General features: G+C 44.7%; 2 protein-coding genes across 2 annotated transcripts in view; one reads left to right on the forward strand and one right to left on the reverse strand.

The window, feature by feature from the left end:
* The window catches only part of GFM1 (G elongation factor mitochondrial 1), a 51,187-nt gene that overhangs the window by 29,939 nt on the left and 1,039 nt on the right, over positions 1-20,209 (forward strand). The window contains exons 13-17 of the mRNA XM_075546968.1: positions 233-315; positions 11,876-12,038; positions 13,179-13,323; positions 19,198-19,358; positions 20,091-20,144. Coding sequence (XP_075403083.1) covers positions 233-315; positions 11,876-12,038; positions 13,179-13,323; positions 19,198-19,358; positions 20,091-20,144 — 606 coding nt within the window. The remainder of the gene's footprint in view (positions 1-232; positions 316-11,875; positions 12,039-13,178; positions 13,324-19,197; positions 19,359-20,090; positions 20,145-20,209) is intronic.
* Positions 347-8,524, reverse strand: LXN (latexin). The gene is made up of 6 exons (XM_075546969.1): positions 8,254-8,524; positions 6,813-6,875; positions 4,315-4,492; positions 3,844-3,980; positions 952-1,014; positions 347-683 (listed from the first exon to the last, which is right to left on the reverse strand). Exons 1-6 carry the CDS (start codon positions 8,380-8,382, stop codon positions 585-587), a joined length of 669 nt encoding a protein of 222 aa, XP_075403084.1. The 5' UTR covers positions 8,383-8,524; the 3' UTR covers positions 347-584.

Consider the following 20,209-nt stretch of genomic DNA (forward strand, 5'->3'; position numbering starts at 1 on the left):
GGTATTTAAGATACTTTGAATTTTTAAATTTAAGTATAGTGTTAATTTATATTGTTCATGCAGAAAAGGTTGGTTAAGTCCTGGTAAATGTCAGTTCAGCATATGCAATCAGCTTATTCTGCCTTAGAATAGAGAAGGGTGGGTATAGAAATTAAGATTTTGTCCGTTCTGCGTCTTTATTAGCAACATTGACTTACCTTCCTCCACCCCTCCGTCCCCCTTCTTGTCTTAGAGGATGGAGAGAGAATATGGCTGCCCCTGTGTCACAGGAAAGCCTAAAGTGGCCTTTCGAGAGACCATTACTGGCCCTGTCCCGTAAGTATGCAGTGGAATGAAACATCATCATGAAGCTGGAATTGAAGCTTTTTATTATGGAATGTACATAGGACTATGCTGTAATTAAGATGTCTTTAGACAGTGACACCTTTCATTATGCAATCGATATAATTCTGTACTATAATCAGGACATTTATAATGAGACACTTGGGTTGAATGGAGTTGGCTCCTTAAACTGGACACAAATGAAAAGGAGCGTGGTAAGCCTGTGTTCACTACTCCATTGCAGTGCGCGGCACGGCCCTGGCTTACTCCACATGTGCTTCCTTCGGCAGCCGGCTATTATGCTTTACTTTAGTGCCATATTGGGGGTGCCAGAGAACTTGCATTTGCCAGGGAATGATCTCCTGCAAGTAAAGAAAACTCATGTCATGAGAAAACCCAGAAAATAGTTACAAGCACACAGTTGGGTTTATATTTTGCTAGAGTCAAGCAGTCAGCAGTCCTCATAAAGAGTAGTACAAAACAAGTGAAATTGGTACAGAAGTGTAAATACTTCGGCTTCATGCCTCTGAATGCACATGAACGTGAAGTCCAAATGGAGAACTCACTCTGCAGCTCTATGACTGGTCTCGGGGTCAGAGAGGCATCAAATTAAGGTAAATGAAACTTTACCTGAGATGCAATGTCATGAAGCAGAATGGTGTAGTCTAATTCAATGAAGTCGTCATTTCTTTGCTATGATAAAAATAAAAACCTGGTGTTTGAAACTTAATATCATTAGCAAAAATAGCACTTTAATTTTTAAGATCAGCTTTCCTTAAGAAATGATTCTAACACTTCCCTTTAGGTAAACCTCAAAACTGAGTGTCATTTGGTTTTAGTTATCCTGAGAGATAAATTACCCTCCTACCGTTTTCTAGAGAGAATTTTAAATTACCCTTTACATGACTGCTTTAAAGACTATCTCCCTGCCGCCACTCCCAACCCCCTTTTACTTTGGAAGTTGTAGGGGTAGCAGCTTCTTAACATGACAGTGTGTTTTTTAAAGGACCCTTAATATTTCCATCGTTCAGAAAAGCAGCACATGAGGGATAAACTGCTGAACAAGTGTTTACATAAAAGACAACACATTTTTAATGGAAATTCTCTCTAGAAAACTGAAAAATACAGGCAATCCCAGGTAACGAATCCCAGGTAACGAATGATCCACTCCTGTCTGTCAAGGGTTTTTCAGAAGGTAAGTCAGCAGAGGTGTGTCTGTTGTTGTTAGCCAGACTCGAGTCTAAGGGAAGGGTTCAAGTCTTTCCAACGATTGGGAAGCACATGTGCAGTCAGCGGAGGTGATCGTGATGAAACATTCGCAGTGAGCAGGTGCTGGTCCGGTCATTTCCAAGGGAGGGCAAGAACAAGTCAGACTTCATGACTAGGGACTGGCTGATTGTAGTTCAAGGAGGCACATGTAGTTATCTGATACCACAGTTACAGTAAAGCTTTGATTGGGACTGCTGCTTGCTGTGGAAAGGAACTGTTTTCTATCATCAGCCACCCAGAAATGCTGTCTTTGCAGAGTCTAAACCAGTGCCTTGCTAGAGTGACCCAGGGCATCTAAACGTTTCTAGTTGATGTGTGAAACAGTCCCTGCGCTCTTAAGGGGCAGCACCAGCTCCTCAGCCTTCATTGGTTGATGTTTCGAGTTTCTTTCACTGCCAGCGGGTGGATTCTGAATGAGAGCCATCCTACAACAGCCTGTGTGGGTTCCCAGCATTGTCCCTTTCCACAGTAGAAATCCTTATCTTTCTCCTGTGCAGCAGCTGGTGGTTTTGATCTGCCCACGTGTGTATAGCACCAGGGCTGGTTAATAGTGGGTATAAACGTGGCCTCAACATCAGAGAAAGTATTATTTTAAAGCATACTTTTCTTATAAGGAAGAAGTAGTTTTTTTTTTCTTTGACTATACCAACAAAGAATGTCCTTTTAAGGTGATATAAAAAAATCAGTCATTTCTTTACATGTTGGATCTTAATATGTAAAAGAAAAGTAATTATAAAGATGGGTTATAATTTTTTGAAGTTCCTCATCTGGCCTGAAGCAGTGAAACTTCATCTTTCATGTTGCCAGTGGAAGCCTTTGAGATTTTCATGAGTGCCCTGAAACTCCAGTTTGGTCAAAGGTTACAGGAGTTTTTCTTAACACTACCAGCATTAGCTTGTGCACATTCTGCTGGAAATACAAGTTCTACATCCTGACTGACCTAGACCCAGGCACTCACATAGTTGGGGTCTCAGGACTTACAGGGCTGTAGTGAGTGAAGTCGCTGTTGGACTCACACTAGATCAAGGGCTGTTTCTGTGGTGCTGGGCATGGTAGGAGTTTGGCGTTTGGCTTCACTGAGCATTGTCAATGGATGGCCTGCCCTACAGCTGTAATAGGTAACAATGGCTGCAGAAGCCTCTGGAGAAAAGGTGCTTCAGCTGCCTTGCGGTTTGTTGCCTACAAGCTGGAACAAGTCAGCTGGGAAGTCCTGCTGTAAGGAGCTGCCTGAAAGGGTGGTTTCTCTGCACTCCACTAGGTACTGGTTGGAACGTTCCTTTCTTTTTACCTCTTACAGCACAAATCTGAGAAGATGCTCTCAAAGGATTTACTCTGGGAGCCTTGGTAGCTTAGTGGGTTATGAGTTGGGCTGCTAACTTCAAGGTCAGCAGTTCAAAACAGAAAGATGAAGCTTTCCATTTCTGTAAGATTTGCACTCTTAGAAATTCACTGGGGCAGTTTTACTCTGCCCTGTAGGGTCACAATGAGTTGAAATTGGCTTGAGAGTCGTGAGCTTTGAAGGTTTAAAATTAAAAGCATTTCTAAGCAGTCATCAGATATAAGAAAAAATTTTAAAGCTAGGCCAAGAAAAGTGCATGTAAGATTGCAAATGATGGCTGAAGAAAATGGCGTACAACAAGCGAAGGGATGAGTGGCGCACAGTTTGAGAGGCATTACAGCTAGACTGAGATACTGTTCTTGTTCAGGCTCGTGGGGCCGGGGGGGTGGGGGGCGGTTTGCCGGTCTCTTTGTCACTCTGGGACAACCATTCTAGTATGTCGTAGAGTAGGGTCAGTATTGCTCTGTAAATGTACCTTCCTAGGCCCCTAGTGGACCTCTAGACCTTTTTCCTCCAGTAGAGGTTTGAGTACAACCTCACAATCAAATCTCGCTTGCCTCGCACCAACTGTGGTGCCATTCGCAAGGGCAGTTCGCAGTCAGAAGTGGTCCCTTGAAATCCTTGGCTGTGCCTTGCTAGTGGGAGCCCAGGGAATGCAGAGTAGCCCCAGCCCTTTGTTTGTAAAGGACACTGAAGCAAATGAAGCCTTTCCGTGCTTCTCAGCCAAACCCAGGGACTTTCTGGAGCAGCTGCTGCTGCTTTGGATTCTTCCCACAACTGTTTACTTTTTCCTGCCCTGATTCTAACCGACGTCTCCTGTTAAAATAACAGGTTCCGTGGTTTCCATACACATCAGTCTCAATCCTCCCAATCAACATTCGTTGTGTTAATAGTGTCTTACAGAAATGACTCACCACTTGCTTGACGGTTTGAATTTTGACCATCTTGTACCATGTGTTTTCTGTAGAATTCTGCCATATTATATAGCCACAGGCGACCCAGGCTAGATGCCGAACGGGTTTCATTTCTGGAGGCACATTCCCAAAACTGTCTGGTAGGGGAAGTATTGAATGATAGATAATTAAATGTGATTATTTCATACACTCAGATTTAACTAAGAACTACATATCTAAATTCTAAAAAAGAACTAAAAGTTGAATTCTAAGTCACATCATCACTTCCGTGTGCAGGAAAAAAATGGATGTATAATATTTCAAAGCCTCTCTTTTACTGTAGTTGGACTTGATTGCTAAATAATGTTTTTGCAATAACCAGTTAATTTCCAAAGTAGTGGTTACTATCCAACAGTTTTGAGCATAGGTAATTGAGAGTTTAACCTTGGAACCCCCCCACCACCACCCCCACCCCCATGTTCTGTTTGATACCTGGAATATTTTGCGCTTCTAGTGGTTCTGCCGTGGACTTGAGTCTCTGATAAAATGTAGTATCTTCTTTATCTGGGTTCGTCCCAATCTCTCCTTCAAACGTGAAGTTGACTTCTGGTGCAGTGTCCTGCCCCACAGGAGGGTAGAGTACTTCGGCGGTGCAGTTCACTGTTACTTGCTGTTGAGAACATTTTTACAAAAGACCCTTACATTTAGACTATTGTTTCTTGAGATACACAATTTAAAGCTTTGGCTCTTGACATTGTTGCTTCAGACCTATCTTTTTACACACGCGCGCGCGCGCGCTCACGTTCACTGCCATTGAGTCTATGCTGACTCGTAATGACTCTAAGGACCTGGTTGAACTGCCTCTGTGAGTGCTGAGACTATTTACTGGAGTAGAAAGCCTCGTCTTTCTCCCGAGGAGCGCCTGGTGGTTTTAAACTGTCGATCTTGTGGATAGCAGCCCAAACCCACCAGGTCTTTTTCCCCAGAAGTGTCTAAATGGAACTGACTCCACTACATTTACTGGGAGATCACTGAGATATCTTTAAAAAAAGAAAAACTTATAAAGCCTCATAACTTTGTAAATTCATCTTAGAACTTTGAATGTATTTCCATATTAAGGTGGTGTCCATTTGCCAGACAAGATTTTTTTCTGTTTATATACTGACTCCAGGTGCTGGTTGCTTTTTAAGCTTCCATGACTCCTACTCTCTGTTCGCAAAAGTACAGAACTATACTCAAACCCAGAGACAGCAATCTAGCTAGAAATGTAGGAGACCAGAGCAGTGAGTTATAAACTGTAAAGATGGCTGGCTTAATACCCTTTTAATGAATTCCTTATGTTAGCCTGGATTGTGCTCAACAGAAGGACAAGGCTTTTTAAAAAAAATGTCAAGGTGGTTGTGGTCCAAGTTGCAGTTCTTTTCCTCAGACACGTCTCATTACTAACTTGACGGGCATAATTTAGAAGTGTTTCCAGCTCTACTGCTGAAAGACTCGTATCTGCAGGGGGGCCACGTGGCCATTCCGTCACTCCTGAATGCCTGAAAGCCCGTTTTCACTCAATACGCAGTCACAAACAATGGGGAAGGCTTATACAAGTGATCGTGAGTGAGGAGTAACTTGTTCATATGGCATAAGCTCAGACCATATTATGTATTTACTTATTTTTGCTTTAAAGGGCAGACATTTGCCTCTGATAGTTGTGGGAGGCTGAAAGTCCAAATCATGGCTGGCTTCCTTGTTGGTAGCCCTGGGGACTTCTTGATTCCGTGGCAGTTCTCACGTGGCATCTGTCTTCCCCAGTATGTGTTTGCTTCTCTGTCTGCCGCTCTTGATACGACCCACGCGCTGTCGGGTTGCGAATCCACGCTACACTGATTGGTTACAGTCTCCTAATATTCTCTGTAGACGGCAGTGGCATGACATTTGATTATATCTGAATAGATAGGAGTTAGGGTTCCAACAGACATTTTGGGTGTGGGACACAGTTTAGTCCCCAGGAGGCAGCAGCAGCTTGTCTGAGGAATGAGGAAGGCGCTGGAGGAGGAGAAAGTTGAGGGAGAGAGGAAAGACTTGGCTTGGCACCTTTGAATCCAGCCCGGCTGCTTACTCCATTAAGGCATATTCTTTGGGGGCTCGTAGGCTGCAGGAGAGGGACCGCATGGTGATGGCCTTAGGCAGCGTGAAGAGAGATTTATTGAAGAGGGGGTTCCTGTCAGCTTCCTTTCATTTCGGCAACACCAAGCCTGTAGCCTGGACACCTGAGCCCCTTTCAGGAACAGCCTGCCTGATGCTGATGGATGGAGAAAATTTGGCCACAGTTGCAGAGAACTAATATGGGGGCTGAGGAGGCTGAAAAGAAATGGGGTGAAGCGGCCTGTAACCGCAGAATAGGATCCAGCATCCAGATGAGAAAGGTAGCTGTCGCACCTGACTCATTACTCATTTTAGAAAGTGGGGCTCCTGCTCACTTAGTCCCCAGACAGCTCGTGTGTTCTTGTGGTTGGATTTACTGTGAAGAATATTTCCACTGCAGACACTGGTCACCAAACTAATCACCACGTCTTTGATGTGGCGAAACGCCTGTGAAACACTTCACTGCCGACTACTGAGCGGAGCAAGCACAGGGCAGCCCGTGTTTCCTCCTCGCTCTTTGGGTCCTCCGCCCCGTCAGGCACTATACATTGGAGAGAGGCTGGGTTGGAAGAGACAGAGTTCCCATGCAGTATTTGTTTTTAGAGGAAATTTTAACTGAACTGAAGCAAATACTCTGTTTTCTATATAGCACATTACAAATACTTCCTGGGTTTTAGAAAGCACAAAGAAAACTGACCTTTGCCTCCTTTGCTCATGCGGGGGCAGCATTTTATTAGGGATAAGGCATTCACGTTAATTTAGGCAAATCTGATCGGATGATCTGATCGACTACAACAGTCTGGAATATGTGGAATCGTTTTTTGTTTAACAATAAGGAATAATGTTTCACTTACTTTCTTGATAATTTCTTCCACAGAAAATTTAAGGCGATACTTATGCCCTCCTCCTGGAAGATCCTAAAATTAATTAAGAGAATGTGGTAGAGATAAGCAAATTCTGTAACCGTTGACTCAGTTCTGTGTTGTTAGGGGAATCCATTCTCTTTTGGTTGGGGAGCTGGGCTGATGTGGGGAAAAGACGGAAGCCTTTGACAATGTGGGCGCTGCCTAACTTACCAGGCCCCTCTGGTTTATTGTGGATGAAAACAAAAGTGGGGGGCGGGGGGAGCACACAAAGTAGGCGGGCACATCTCACGTTCAGCCATCAGGCCCTCCTAATAGCCAGATGTGTGGTCCTAAACCCATGCATAAGACACCCACCTAGGCAGCTTTCCTTTCTGATGGCAATGAGAGGTAGGACATTCCTTTGAAAAGATTTCCGGTCTAAAGCCAGCCCAGTGTGCCCTTCAGATACTGTTGAAAGAAGGCAGATTCCATGTGGAGTCAGATTAGCTGCAAAGTGGACACTTAACGAATAGTAAGTATTTCTGACTGGTGAATTAGTTAGCCTACAAAGTGGTGCCTTTAAAGTTTTGTAAATTTTAAGACAATATGCCAGTATGTTATCTGGTGGTGCCATTTCAAAATAACACCCTTTCCCTGTTCAGTTACAATTATGTAAGAAACATAGGGAGGAACTCAAACGCACTGGCTTTTAGTATATGGGGAACCACCACCTTCTGTGGTGGTGGCTGGGGCATGGCACCTTTAACCCTGAAGCACAGACGCCGTCATTTGTCATTTAAGGCAGCCAGTGCGCTATTTCTCATCTTGGTTGGCCCTGGCTCTCGCTGTTGATTTCCCCGACTTTGGTCAAAGGATCTAATATGGCTTGGTCTTCGATATTTGGCATTGGAGGCTGGAGTAACTGGACGAGAGGCGGCATAGCTGTGTTTATATTCTTTTGAATGGTTGCCCCTGATTGCACTTGGAGAAAGTGTTAGATGCCTCCCTTCTTTCGGAGCATTTCCCATTTTCTGATACCCAATCCCACCCGCGGCCATCTCGGTTATTCCGGCTTATCGCCCTGCTGCAGGACAGCCGAGCTGAGCAGCCCTGGCGTGTGCCCGGGCTGCAATCCAGATAGAGGCAGACAGAAGAGCAGCTGGTGAGTTAGGATCGATGGCCAGCCCCCACTGGCCAGAAAAACTGCTGGTTTCTGTGCTTTACTCTAGAAACAAACAGCCCCCTCACCTGAGAGTGCAATGTGGCAATCTTGGCCACTGTAGACCGAAGTCGTCAGCCCCGTCTCAGAACAGAGGCCCCAGCGGGAAGGGAAGGGAAGGGAAGGGGGTGCGGGGCGGAGGCGCGGCCAGGGAGACCTTTGGCCTGCAGAGGGAGCCAGCCGCCCCCTCCGCCCGCCCGCGCCCGCAGGCCGCCCCTGCGTGGGACTCACCTCCCTGCTGGCCTGTTTGACTGTCTGCACCAGAAACACCTTGTGAGGAGTCCCTTGCTGGTAGTTGATGCAGTTCTCCGCCACGGAGGCCGCCCTGGAGGCTGGGAAGTGGGTCGGTGGGATTTCCATTCCTGCTCGGCCGAGCGGCCACTGCCCAGGCTTAACGGACCGGACCAGGCGCCGCGCGTCCTGCCTGCTGCACGGTGGCCCAGTCGGAAAGTGCGCGCCAGCCTCGGGCTGGGCGTGGGCCGGACCGGGAGTTCCCTCCCTCCCTCCTTCCTCCCTTCCTCCTCCCTCCTCCCTCCTTCCTCCTCCCTCCTTCGGATTCAGGAAGCTGCTTGCTGCTGGGCTCGGGCTTCTCTGCGCAGGGCCCCGCCCCGTTGCCGCTGGCTCTTCCCGGCATAGAGACCGGTGGGGCCGCAGCCCCGCCGCCGGAACCTAGCCTTCACCTTTAAAGCTTTCGGTCTCTGACGCTGCAGGCGTATCCTCCGGCGGGCCACCGGCCTCCTCCCCGGGGACGCCAGCCTGGTTGCTTCCTGGCACCCAGGAGCACCCGCCCCGCATTGTCCTGCCAGGTGCAGGGTGCAAAGGTGCCCCAGGTAGCGACGCCGCCCTCTGCCCTTCGCATCTCTTTGAACACACAGAAACACACAGGCTCGCTTTCAGCCGGAGAGCCTGGGAGATGGCAGAAGATATCAACGTGAGAGATTATATAATTCAAATCAAGAGAGAAAAAATGTACCCTTCCCCCCCCCCCCAGTTCTTCGTTTAGGAAGAGGAGGACTGGGTTTAACACCAATACTTCCAGTTGACTCACTGAAGGCTTTGCCTTGACTATTAAAGCATACTTAAAATGAACTCCCACAAAGGAGTACACTGAAGCAGCATTGAACAAAAGCTGCTTAAAAGCAGGGGCAGACTTTTGCTAGGCATTACGTTTTCTCACTTCAGTGTTCTTAATTACCTTCTTAAGCCACCACAGTAAAGGAACTGTCACTCGCACTGTTCTTTGACTTTGGCCTAGATCCAGAAGCTAAGCTTCCTTTGAGTCAGACCAGGCTTGTGCTTAGCTGGTTGGCTTGGAATAGCCATTTCTGTGCTTTTTTTATTCAAAATGGATTTTTGAAGGTTCTTTGGTAGACTTACCTATATATATTGGGTACAGCATTAAGGAAAGGTTACCAAAAATATGCTTATAATGTGCTACCTTTCTCATATACCTTTTTAAATTTAGTCTTTCATTGAAGTATATTTTTTAAAAATTCAAGCCACTTCCTTTCTAGTTAGCAGCAGTAAGTAATTAGGGGCGCAATTTTTTCCTAAGTGGCGGGATTAGTTTCTCCTGTTGAAGCTTTTCTAACAAAGTAAAGGTGGTTTCATCTGTCTGTCTGTCTCTGAGGGTGGGGGCGTGAGTCATTCCTTTGTCAGCCAGCCTTTGAGGCTGGGTGTGTGGAGCTGGGTTGTTGGAATGAGGTCCCCGGGGATGGTGTCCAGGGAAGGGGGCAGAGCGAGTGCAGATGACACAGAGCCCTGTGCTGAAAGTGAAATCTTAAGCTTCACAGATTATTAGCACTGGTTTGTGTTAGTGCTATTTAGAGCAGTAAGAAATTCTACATGAAACCACCAGTTTTGAAATTTTATGAATGTATTTGCCATGTGTAGATCAAGAGCAATAACATCATTGGTGACGTGCAGTTCTTTTCCATATGTAATTATTACATTTAACATATATAAGTTAAAGCCGTGCCCATACTAGCCTGGCAGGAGTTTTGACAGTTTTGTGCTCAGCCAGAAGGGTCCCTGAGACAACCGCGGAGCACTGCTGTCCCCGGGAGAGAGTCCGCGGGCTGGGAGCTTGCCCGCCGCTGTCCACTGCGGCAGCCACACTCCACATGCCCGTTCCGGGTTGACCCAGGAGTTGCCCTTTTTCATTTCATTTTAAATAATTTTGGTGAAAATAGCTATGGTTAGTGATTACCATATGGCTCACACAGACCTAGAATCTGTTTGCAGAAATGCTTTTGTCAAATCTAAAAGAAATTCTTAAATATCTTACAGAGAACTTGTGTAGCCCTGAGAATGGCTCCAGTGGGCCAGTTTGGGAATTCCTGCAGTGATTCCGTGGGGATTTGGCAGTTGGTTCCCTTCTGTGTTCCTGGCAGTTCCTGGAAATGATTCTGTCAGGAAAATGAGTCTCTCAGCATTTTGTGTTTCCTGTCCCATCTGAAGCTCTGTATCACTGGCGTATTATCTAAAGGCAATTAATCAGACATGCTAAGGAGCACTGGGGGTGCAGTGGGCTGCTAATTGTAGGTCTCGGGTTCAAACCCACCAGCCGCTTGAGAGAGAGGTGAGACTGCTCTTTTGGAGATTTGCTGTCTTGGAAACCCTAAGGTGCAGTTCCGATGTGCTCTAAGGGAACAAACTGGGTGGACTTGTAGTCTGGCACATTCACATGAAGGGTCTCTGTAGACAGCATCTCCTACCAGTATTGACAGTCCACACTACTCAGCTCTGTGGACCCGAGCCGCCCATTCACGACTATTGCTGTACAGCTTCCTGTAAGTCATGTGTCAGCAGCTGTTAGGTGTGACTACATCTTCTTGTGTTGAGGGTGGATTCAACTGAAAGGAAGGAATCCATTGCATACGATAGGTGCTCATGTAATGTTTCTTATGGAAAGAGTAATGTATGCGAAGATGTGTAAAATTTGTTTATAAAAGCACGCTGTTTCCTATTCATGTTACCATTCGTGGTTTAAAGTAAACACTGACTTGTGTTTCATTCATGACTTGTCCACAGGAAGGACTAGATCCCCTCATTACCCAGTAGTTAAAGCACTTGACTGCTACTTGAACAGTTTGGCAGTTGGAACCCACTTGCCCAGCAGGAGAAAGCTGGGGCTGTCTGCCCCCGGAAAGATTGCAGCCCAGGAAACCCTGTAGGCAGGACTTCTCTGGCTTGTAGAGACACTATGAGTCAGGATTGACTGGAAAGCAAGAGCTTATATGTGAATGGCTAACAAGTTAGTCCCTGTCAATTTAATATTCATTCTCTCAGTGAATTAGCGCCCCTAAAACACTCTTGGATTAAGCCAACTTACAGTGGCCAGGTAGTAAAATGAAAGAGCAACTCTCTCCTTACAGTGAACTGCTCTGATTCCAGCAATTTCAGGAGCAATGCTACCTGCCAGGGAAGGGAAGGCATAAGGTTAGTAGAACACGTCATTCACACTTTCGAGCCCGTTCTGCTTCATAGGGACACTACAGACAGCCTCATCTAAGGGGCAGCTGGTGGGTTTGAACTGCTGACCTCGCAGTTAGCAGCCTATTGCTTAACCCCTGGCACCATGCAAACACTGTAACAGAAACCTTTTTCCCCAGTTCTGATTTAATTACTCGCTTCTTTGCTTTTTATTTTTGAAGTTCAGAATAGTGGCCTTCTGTACCCTCAAAAATATGGTGAATTATTTTTGAGATAAATTCTACAATAAAATTTTATGGCAAAGTAGTCATAGCCAGAGGGAGAAAACTGAACGTGGTTAATATGTGTGATTTCGTTTTGAAAGTTCCTTAATGCTCAGTCAGGTTTAACCAAAGCCTGTCCTCCAAATCACTTTCAGGTTTGAATTTACGCATAAGAAGCAGTCGGGTGGTGCGGGCCAGTTTGGGAAGGTGATTGGCGTCTTAGAGCCTCTGGAGCCGGAGAACTACACGAAGCTGGAGTTTGCCGATGAAACCTTCGGGGCAAATATCCCAAAGCAGTTTGTGCCTGCTGTAGAAAAGGTAAACAACACTAAAAGCTTCCCTGCCATTCTGTCTCCTAAACGCTACACTGTCTCCCACACATACTGTAGTTGTGCTCCTGCATCTGTTGTCAACACTCTGCATCTGCTGTAGAATCAATTCATTACGCTCAAGACCTGTCAGTATATGCAGGGACATGTGTTAATCATGCTTCGAGCCTGTCTCTCGATAAATTGAGGTACATCCTCTATTGTCATTAGCAGTTCAAACTCGCAGTGGTCATGGATTTATCAAAGGTCCGTGTGCTGTGATTGTAGTGGAGTGATTGCTCATGACACCCCAACAGCTGGGCTCTGCTGTGGTCACTACGGTCTTGGCCCATCAGTGCACAGAACCCGTGTCTTCTTTTGTGAACTGACAGTGAAAGTGTTTTCTAGTCTGCACCCATCACAAAGCTGAGAGTCCAGTAAGACTGTGATGCGGGTTATGAATTGCTAGAGTGCTTTGCACGTGTTAGGGGTTCATGGGTTTTGTTTGGTGGTCACTTGCATGAAGGCGGCATGTATCTTAGAAACTTACAGTTTCGAAGTATCAGAAATACGGTGAATTATGTACGCAGCCATGTGCTTATGTTTCCCAGAAAAACTCACTTCACCTAAAAGAGCTCTGCAGGGAACGTTAGTAACTGAATGAGCAAGAATGGCAAACATCGAAGCATACTCTTTCCATATATGCAGGTTTTTGTACATACCTATAAAATTCTCAAAAAATGGAATTGAAAGGTAATGCCCTGAACCTCTACTTGGAGTGATGCAGGACACATCTCTTGAGTGACTGCCAATTTGGAAGTGTGAGTTTTTTTAGGGAATTTGGATTTTGCCTTTCTTCTGTTCTTCTTTGTAAAATCACCATCGTGCTGTCTCTGTAATGCATTCTGAGAGTGTAATCTTGAAGACGAGGTTATGAGAAAGTGATTAATACAGTTTTCCAAGGGCTTGCTCTGCCAGACAGCATCATAATAAAGATTAAATAGTAGAGTTGCTACACTTTGTAAACTTCCTTTTTGAAGGATGACATGTATATGAAAATGATAAATTGCCAAGTACTAATGTTTGTTGAGTCTTGGTAAGGCACCTGCAAGTTCAATCTACTCACTCCACAAGTTGTTCTCATTAACAGGGGTTTTTGGATGCCTGTGAGAAGGGCCCTCTCTCTGGTCACAAACTTTCCGGGCTCCGGTTTGTTCTGCAAGATGGAGCACACCACATGGTAGATTCCAATGAAATCTCTTTCATCCGAGCGGGAGAAGGTGCTCTCAAACAAGGTATGCTGTGTGCTACTCCCATGGCCTCGGCGGGGCGATTTCCCCCGCGACCCGGCAGCCCGGTGCTTTTGTCTTGTCCACCCAGAGCATGAGGCACTGCGCCAGGGAACAAAGACATTAACGACACTGCTATTTGTAGTGGCTCATTCAAATGCCAGAAAATCCATCCATTTGTTAGAATTTTGTCATGTACTTGCATGACATAGTAGGCTTTAGACATTTTGAAGAGGCAAAGTATTTTGAAAGAATGTACGTAATCATGTAGCTAAGTTGCTAAACTCGTCAGCACCTCCGCACAGGATACTATCTTTGTGTAGTAAAACACTGGCGAACGCAAACCATGAGGCTCTGACTCCTGATGCTCTGCTTTTGAGAGAGGAAGGTGAGTGACAACTCAGGACTCAACGCCAGTCAGTGTTAGTCAGCCAAGGAAATTCGAAGTGTGTCTTGAAGGCAGCTCATTCTTCCTTACCTCTTCCATATTTGTTATGCGGTAATTCATTTTACTAAAGGCCCTAAATATCTTTATCACAGGACAGTTAGATTATTATTCAAAAGTAAGACAGTTTTCACCAAAGAAGGTTAAAGTGGAAAGTAGAAAAAATCATTTTTAACATATCTTATTTCTTAAGTGATCTATAAATCACAATTTGATTGATTCCATATGCATTTTGGACTTCATATTACGTTTTGGTTTAATTTTGCATCTGAAATTGGGTGTTGAGCAAAGCTTTGGAAGAGGAGAGTGAAATCCTTTTCCTTGATCAGGTTGCTAATTCACTGTTTTATTATCTTTATGTAACTAATAGAAGCCACATAGTAATTTGAGTTTTAATTTTTCAGTTGTGACTGAGAAATGAATTCCTTCATTTTCTTATACTAGTTGTCTATTAAATATGCAGCTGAAATATATGCTATAAAAATCCTGTCACGATCTGAAGATTGTGTTAATAGGAGACAGAGAGAATGGAAAAACTTCTGCCCTGACTCAGAATTAAATGTTTGCTTCTTTCCCCCTAAGTGCTTACCACTTAAGTGTATCTTAAAGTGATAACGTAGTTATAACCACTCTGCATACCCAGGTCCAGTTCAAACCAATTAATTGAAAACCATCCGTTGTTTTTGCTGGCTCTTTTATTGACTAGAATTTGGTGGTTTCCGTGGAGTTACGTAGACCAGGTAATTGACATGGGTGTCAACTCGTGAAGCGTCTCATTCTTTTTAACTGTTCTGTATTTAAAGGTCAGTGAGCTAAAATGGACTGGTATTGGGCATTTTGAATTGGGCAGTCATATGGCTTACTGTGCTGAGAAATGACAGAGGAACGCTGTCACATTTCAAGATGTGTTCTGAAGTACAGTGATAGGGCACTGACTATTGATGTCTTCAAGGAAGTCCAATTGGTCTTAATATTTTTCAAATTTCTGCAAAAACCACTAGTGCCAAAGATGAAGAAATTGAACATTTTAATCAACGTTTTCTATCTGAAATTCATCAAACATACAATTAATATGCATTGATAATTACTGGTGGTAAGAGTGCAAAAGTTGGAACCAGAGTAAAGATCAGTAGATAGAAAACATAGCGTGAAGCTAGAGATCACGTGATAGCACGGTGCAAGGCCAATAACTTAATCACTGCAGATCCCTTTAACGATAAAGAGCATCGGTATGGACTGTTGACATCACAGGGTGTAAAGCATGGGGATTAACTATCTCTGGAGAGAGACAGTGGGCGAAGCTCAAGATCACCAGTCAGAGCAAAGCCAGGGTCCAGCTGTGGGACAGGCCCTCCAGGCTCTGAGGCAAGTTCAAATTGAAGCTGAAGGTAATGAAAATAAGCCCCTCAGAGCCAAAGTGAAGCACGGAGTGTAGTCACCTACTTTAGAGATCGTCTCAAGAACAGATTTGAAGCAGTGGCCAAAGACCAGATGAATTAGCAGATTGACATTAAGGATATCATACATGAAGAAAACCAAAAGTGCATAGAGAAGCCTAAATACAGACATGTACATATGTAAATATATTTATGATTATGGGGAAAATAGACTTATGTGCATATATTTATAGTTTAGTAGGGTAGCAGTTGGACATTGGGCCTCCTCATGCATACTCCCCCCATACAATAGCACCTCACCCAGCTAAACGGTCATTATATGATACCCACCTTCCCGACATGATCCCTGAAGACAGACGTGTGTGTAAGCAAACGTGGTGAAGAAAGCTGATGGTGCCTGGCTATCAAAAAGATATAGCGTCTGGGGTCTTAAAGGCTTGAAGGCAAACAAGCGACCATCTAGCTCAGAAGCAACAAAGCCCACAGAGAAGAAGCACACAGCCTAAGCGATTATAAGGTGTTGAATGGACCAGGTAGCAGGCACCAAGGAACAAAAACTATCATTGTGTGATCACCTTCCTCACATAAACGCTGAAGACGAAGGTGTACATAAGCAAGTGTGATGATGAAGGCTGATGGTGCCCAACTACTGAGAGATACAGCGTCTGGGGACTTAAAGGCTTGAAAGCAAACAAGCGGCCATCTAGCCCAGAAGCAACACAGCACACACGGAAGCAGCACACCGACATGGGTGATCGTGAAGGGCAGAGGAGACCAGGTCTCAAACAACAAAGGCAGGTGGGGTGGGGGGGCAGGGATCACATCACCATGCGTGATGGGGACCCAATGCCCATCTGTAGAAAGCTGGACATCCCTTGCAGAGGGGTAGTGGGGAGATGAGTCACTCAGGGTTCATCGTAGCAACAATGAAACTCAAAACCTTCCTCTAGTTCTTGAACGCTTCTTCCCCACCCAATTATCATGATCCCAATTCTACCTTGCGGATCTGGTTAGACCAGAGGATGTACAGCGGTGCAGTAGGGATCTGGAAACAGAGGGGATCTAGGATGGATGAAGCCCTCTGGAACCAGCGGTGGGAGTGGCGACACCGTGAGGGAAGGGGGTGTAGAAAGGGAGAACCGATCATGGAGATCTATGTGTAACCTCCTCTCTGGGAGATGGGTGATGGGAAGGTGGGTAAGGGGAGACACCAGGCAGTGTAAGATAAGATAAAATAATTATAAACTATTAAGGGAGGAGGGGGAAGGGGAGGGAGGGGAAGGGGGGAAATGAAACCGAGCTGATTCCAGGAACCCAAGTGGAAGGTGAATTTTGAGAATGACGAGGGCAACAAATGTATAAGGGTGCTTTGCTCAATTGATGTATGTATGGATTGTGATAAGAGTTGTATGAGCCCCAATAAAAAGATTTATTTAAAAAAATAATATATGAAGAGAAAAGAAAAAAATGAAAACAAAAAGATCAGAGGACGGGGGCGAAATACCAAAATGATGCCAGAAGAGACTCTTGAACCAGTGGTTCTCAACCTTCTTAGTGCCGCGACCCTTTCATACAGTTGTTCATGTCGTGGGGACCCCAACCATACAATTATTTTCATTGTTACTTAATCAATGTCATTTTGCTACTGTTGTGTATTGGGCGATCCCCAAAGGGGTCGCAACCCACAGGTTAAGAACCTCTGCTCTTGCCACGTTTAGAGAGCTGCAAAATTGACCGGATGAAATGATGTAGTAAAAGAGCTGAACAGAAGATTTCAGAGAGAAATTCAAGAAGACAATCTAGTAGCAGTATGAAATTTACAATGATCAACAACTCAATCCTTGCAAACATTTTTTTCTAAAAATTTCTGGAAACCGAAAGGGAAAAATATGCTTACCATATCTCTTTCTGAAAGAACTTAAGGGAAAAAATCAACCCGAGTTGTAATATGGAAGGATTTTTGGGGGGCAAAAATTGAGTGATTCAAGAAACATCAAAAGAAGATGAAACGAATATAGAATCACTATACCAAAAAGAATTGGTTGACATTTAACCATTTCGGAGGTAAATTCGATGGCACCATAGCAATGGCACCTGCATTATTAGCAAAGCAAAAAATTGTAGAAGTGGATGGAATACTGACTGAGAAGTTTCAGCAGGTAGCTGCAGTACTGGGGGGTGCTCTTAGGATGGGTTCTCTAGAGGAGCAAAACCAGTACCAAGCAATACAGTAGGCACATGGCTTAAGTCTCAGTACTGTAGATTAGGTAATGAGAGCCAGATACAAGAGCCAAAGATAGCAAGAAGCTAGAGAGCTTTGCCTTCGAGTCTACATATATTGAACATAGACCATTCCACCGAAGAGAGCCCCTTTCAGTTGATTGGCTGCCCATGGCAGTTCTCATCGTAGAGACGATTACATTACACGTCTCAGCTCTTACAGGAGAGAGACTGTAGCATTCATAACTGCCAAGCTACATTATTACTGTCAAACCAGAGAGACATGGCCCCACCATATTAACACACAAACTTAACCATCACATTCATCGATGCCAACAAACTATGGATAACATGCGAAGAATGGGAATTCCAGCACACTTCACTTGGCTTTTGTGGAACTTGTACATGGATCCAGAAGCAATCATTTGGAAAGACCAGGGAATACTGCATGATTTAAAATCAGGAAAAGTGTGTATCAGGGTTGTATCTTTTCAGTGTACTGGTTCAATTTGTATGCTGAGCAACTTAACCCAAGAAGCTGGATTATATGAAGAAGAATGTGACATCAAGGTTAGAAGAACACTTGTTAATAACTTGCAGTATGCAGATGACACACTGGTTGTTGAAAGTGAGGAGGACTTGAAGCATTTGCTGATGAAAATCAAAGACTTCAGCCTTCAGTTTGAATTGCAATACAGTGTAAAGAAAGTCAAAATCCTCACAAGTGGACCAAGAGACAACATCATGGTAAACAGAAAAAAGATTGAAATAGTGTTAAAAAGCAAACATCACTGTGAGGACTGAGATGTGCCTGACAGAAGCCATAGCGCTCACCTCATATACATCGGAAAGCTTAGCTGAAGAACGAATGAAGAAGACCACCGAAGATTTGATGTCTCTGGATCATGGTGTGGGGGAAGAATATTGACCACATCATGGATTAGAACAGACAGTCGGAAGAATCACAATGCGAATACTCCAAGAAGGAAGAGGGCAAGACTTCATTCATGGCAAGTACCTTGGGTGTGTGATCAGGAGAGACCAGTCCCCAGAGAAGCACATCATGCTTGGTAAAGGATGAACTGACCCAGTGACTTCAGCAACGGGCTCAAACGTAACTGTTGTTTTGCAGATACACAGGGCCGGGCAGTGTTTTATTCAGAACTGAGCCATGACTGCATCTCAGCCAATGTCTTTGTCTCGTAGGCAGGGAAACGAATCTTACAGGCCGGGCCGAAACTAGAAACTTGGTCTTCTAATTCTCAATTAGAACGTGGTTAACTTACAAAAGGAAAGGGAAGAGAGATGCCAGGCCTGGCTTGATTGTTGAAGCCTGGTTTGAAGGATGCCCTCCAACATCTTCCGCTCCTTGATCAAAGTACTTTCTTGCCATTGGTAATGTCTGTCAAGGACTACAAAGAAAGCATGGGTTGACCTTGGTCAGAGACAACAGTTTCCTGACCGCTGAAGATTTTCAGAGAGAGAATAAGTATCTCTCAGCTGTGTAATTTAGACAGTTAAGAACTTGACCAAATGTTGTTTTAAGATCTCTTTTAGTATTCTCTACATTTAATGAGTTTCAAGGATAAAACTTAGCCTCGAGCAGGGCTTGATTAGAATTTCCATTTTAAAGGTGACTGTTCCTGTACAAGAAAAGTGAGTCCGGATGGACTGTACCTCTCTCTCATTGAGCTTGTTTGTACCTTTGAGAGAGCACCTGCCATCTGCCTTTCTTAGCACTGTCTGCATAGGAAAGAGCTCCAACTCGTTACAGGGAGACTAACCCGGTACTCTGCCTGTATGTCTGTTTGCACCCAGCCCTGGAAAATGGAACATTATGTATTCTTGAGCCTGTCATGTCCGTGGAAGTGATAGCCCCAAATCAGTTTCAGGGAGCAGTGATAGCAGGGATTAACCGACGCCATGGGGTCATCACGGGCCAAGATGGAATTGAGGACTATTTCACACTGTATGCCGACGTAAGTACTGTTCACCCCGGCTGCCTTGTTTTTATTAAGCCCAGAAGGGACTGAGAGTTAGCATTTTGTGTTTGGCGACTGTGCGGCAATTGCCATTTTCCCTACCTATTTGCGTCCATACTAGTCTCTGGCAGTCTTTGTACTTTGGCCTCGGGCTGCTCTTAAGTGGAAAAGCTAAATTTAAGACTCGTTTCATGTAAGCCCTCTGCGAATTTTTTCATTATTTTTTTAGATGTGTTATGTTAGAAATATGGTCTCTTGAGCTTATTGGAACACTATTCCTGTTTCCTCTCCTTTACCTGACTTAAGTCTCCCGGGACAAATCGTCCTCATCGTACGGAAGCCCTCCGTGAAGGCAGCTACTCACACTGTCACTGAGGGGCCCCGAAAGCCGGGGCCGCCTTCGCACTAGAAGAATGCGCCCAAAGCCAGAGAGCAGGGCGGGGACGAGGAGGGAGGGCCAGTGGGCTCATGCCAGTTGACAGCCTGGGAGAGTGAAAGATCTGTTTCCAGGGGTAACTATCAAATAAATTGATTTAGAAACGAGGGTTTCAGTTTAGATTAAAAATTGAAAATACCTTTTTCTTTAGCTTTTGGTTCTGTCCTCAATAAGTAATTAGTAGAATAGAAACCTGAGTCTAAAAGGATTAAATGACTAAGATGTCTCTGTAGTATTTTTTTCAAATACGTTTCAGTAAGCGATGCTCACCTGTCTGCTGGGTTTATTTTCAGGTTCCTCTAAACGATATGTTTGGTTATTCCACTGAACTCAGGTCCTGCACAGAGGTGAGCGAGTGCCTGCATTTTTTGACTACCTTGCTTCTCAGTAGACCAGCCCACGGGATGGGTTG

Source organism: Tenrec ecaudatus, chromosome 4, assembly GCF_050624435.1.
Source record: "Tenrec ecaudatus isolate mTenEca1 chromosome 4, mTenEca1.hap1, whole genome shotgun sequence".
In the NCBI taxonomy this organism is placed as follows: Eukaryota; Metazoa; Chordata; class Mammalia; order Afrosoricida; family Tenrecidae; genus Tenrec; species Tenrec ecaudatus.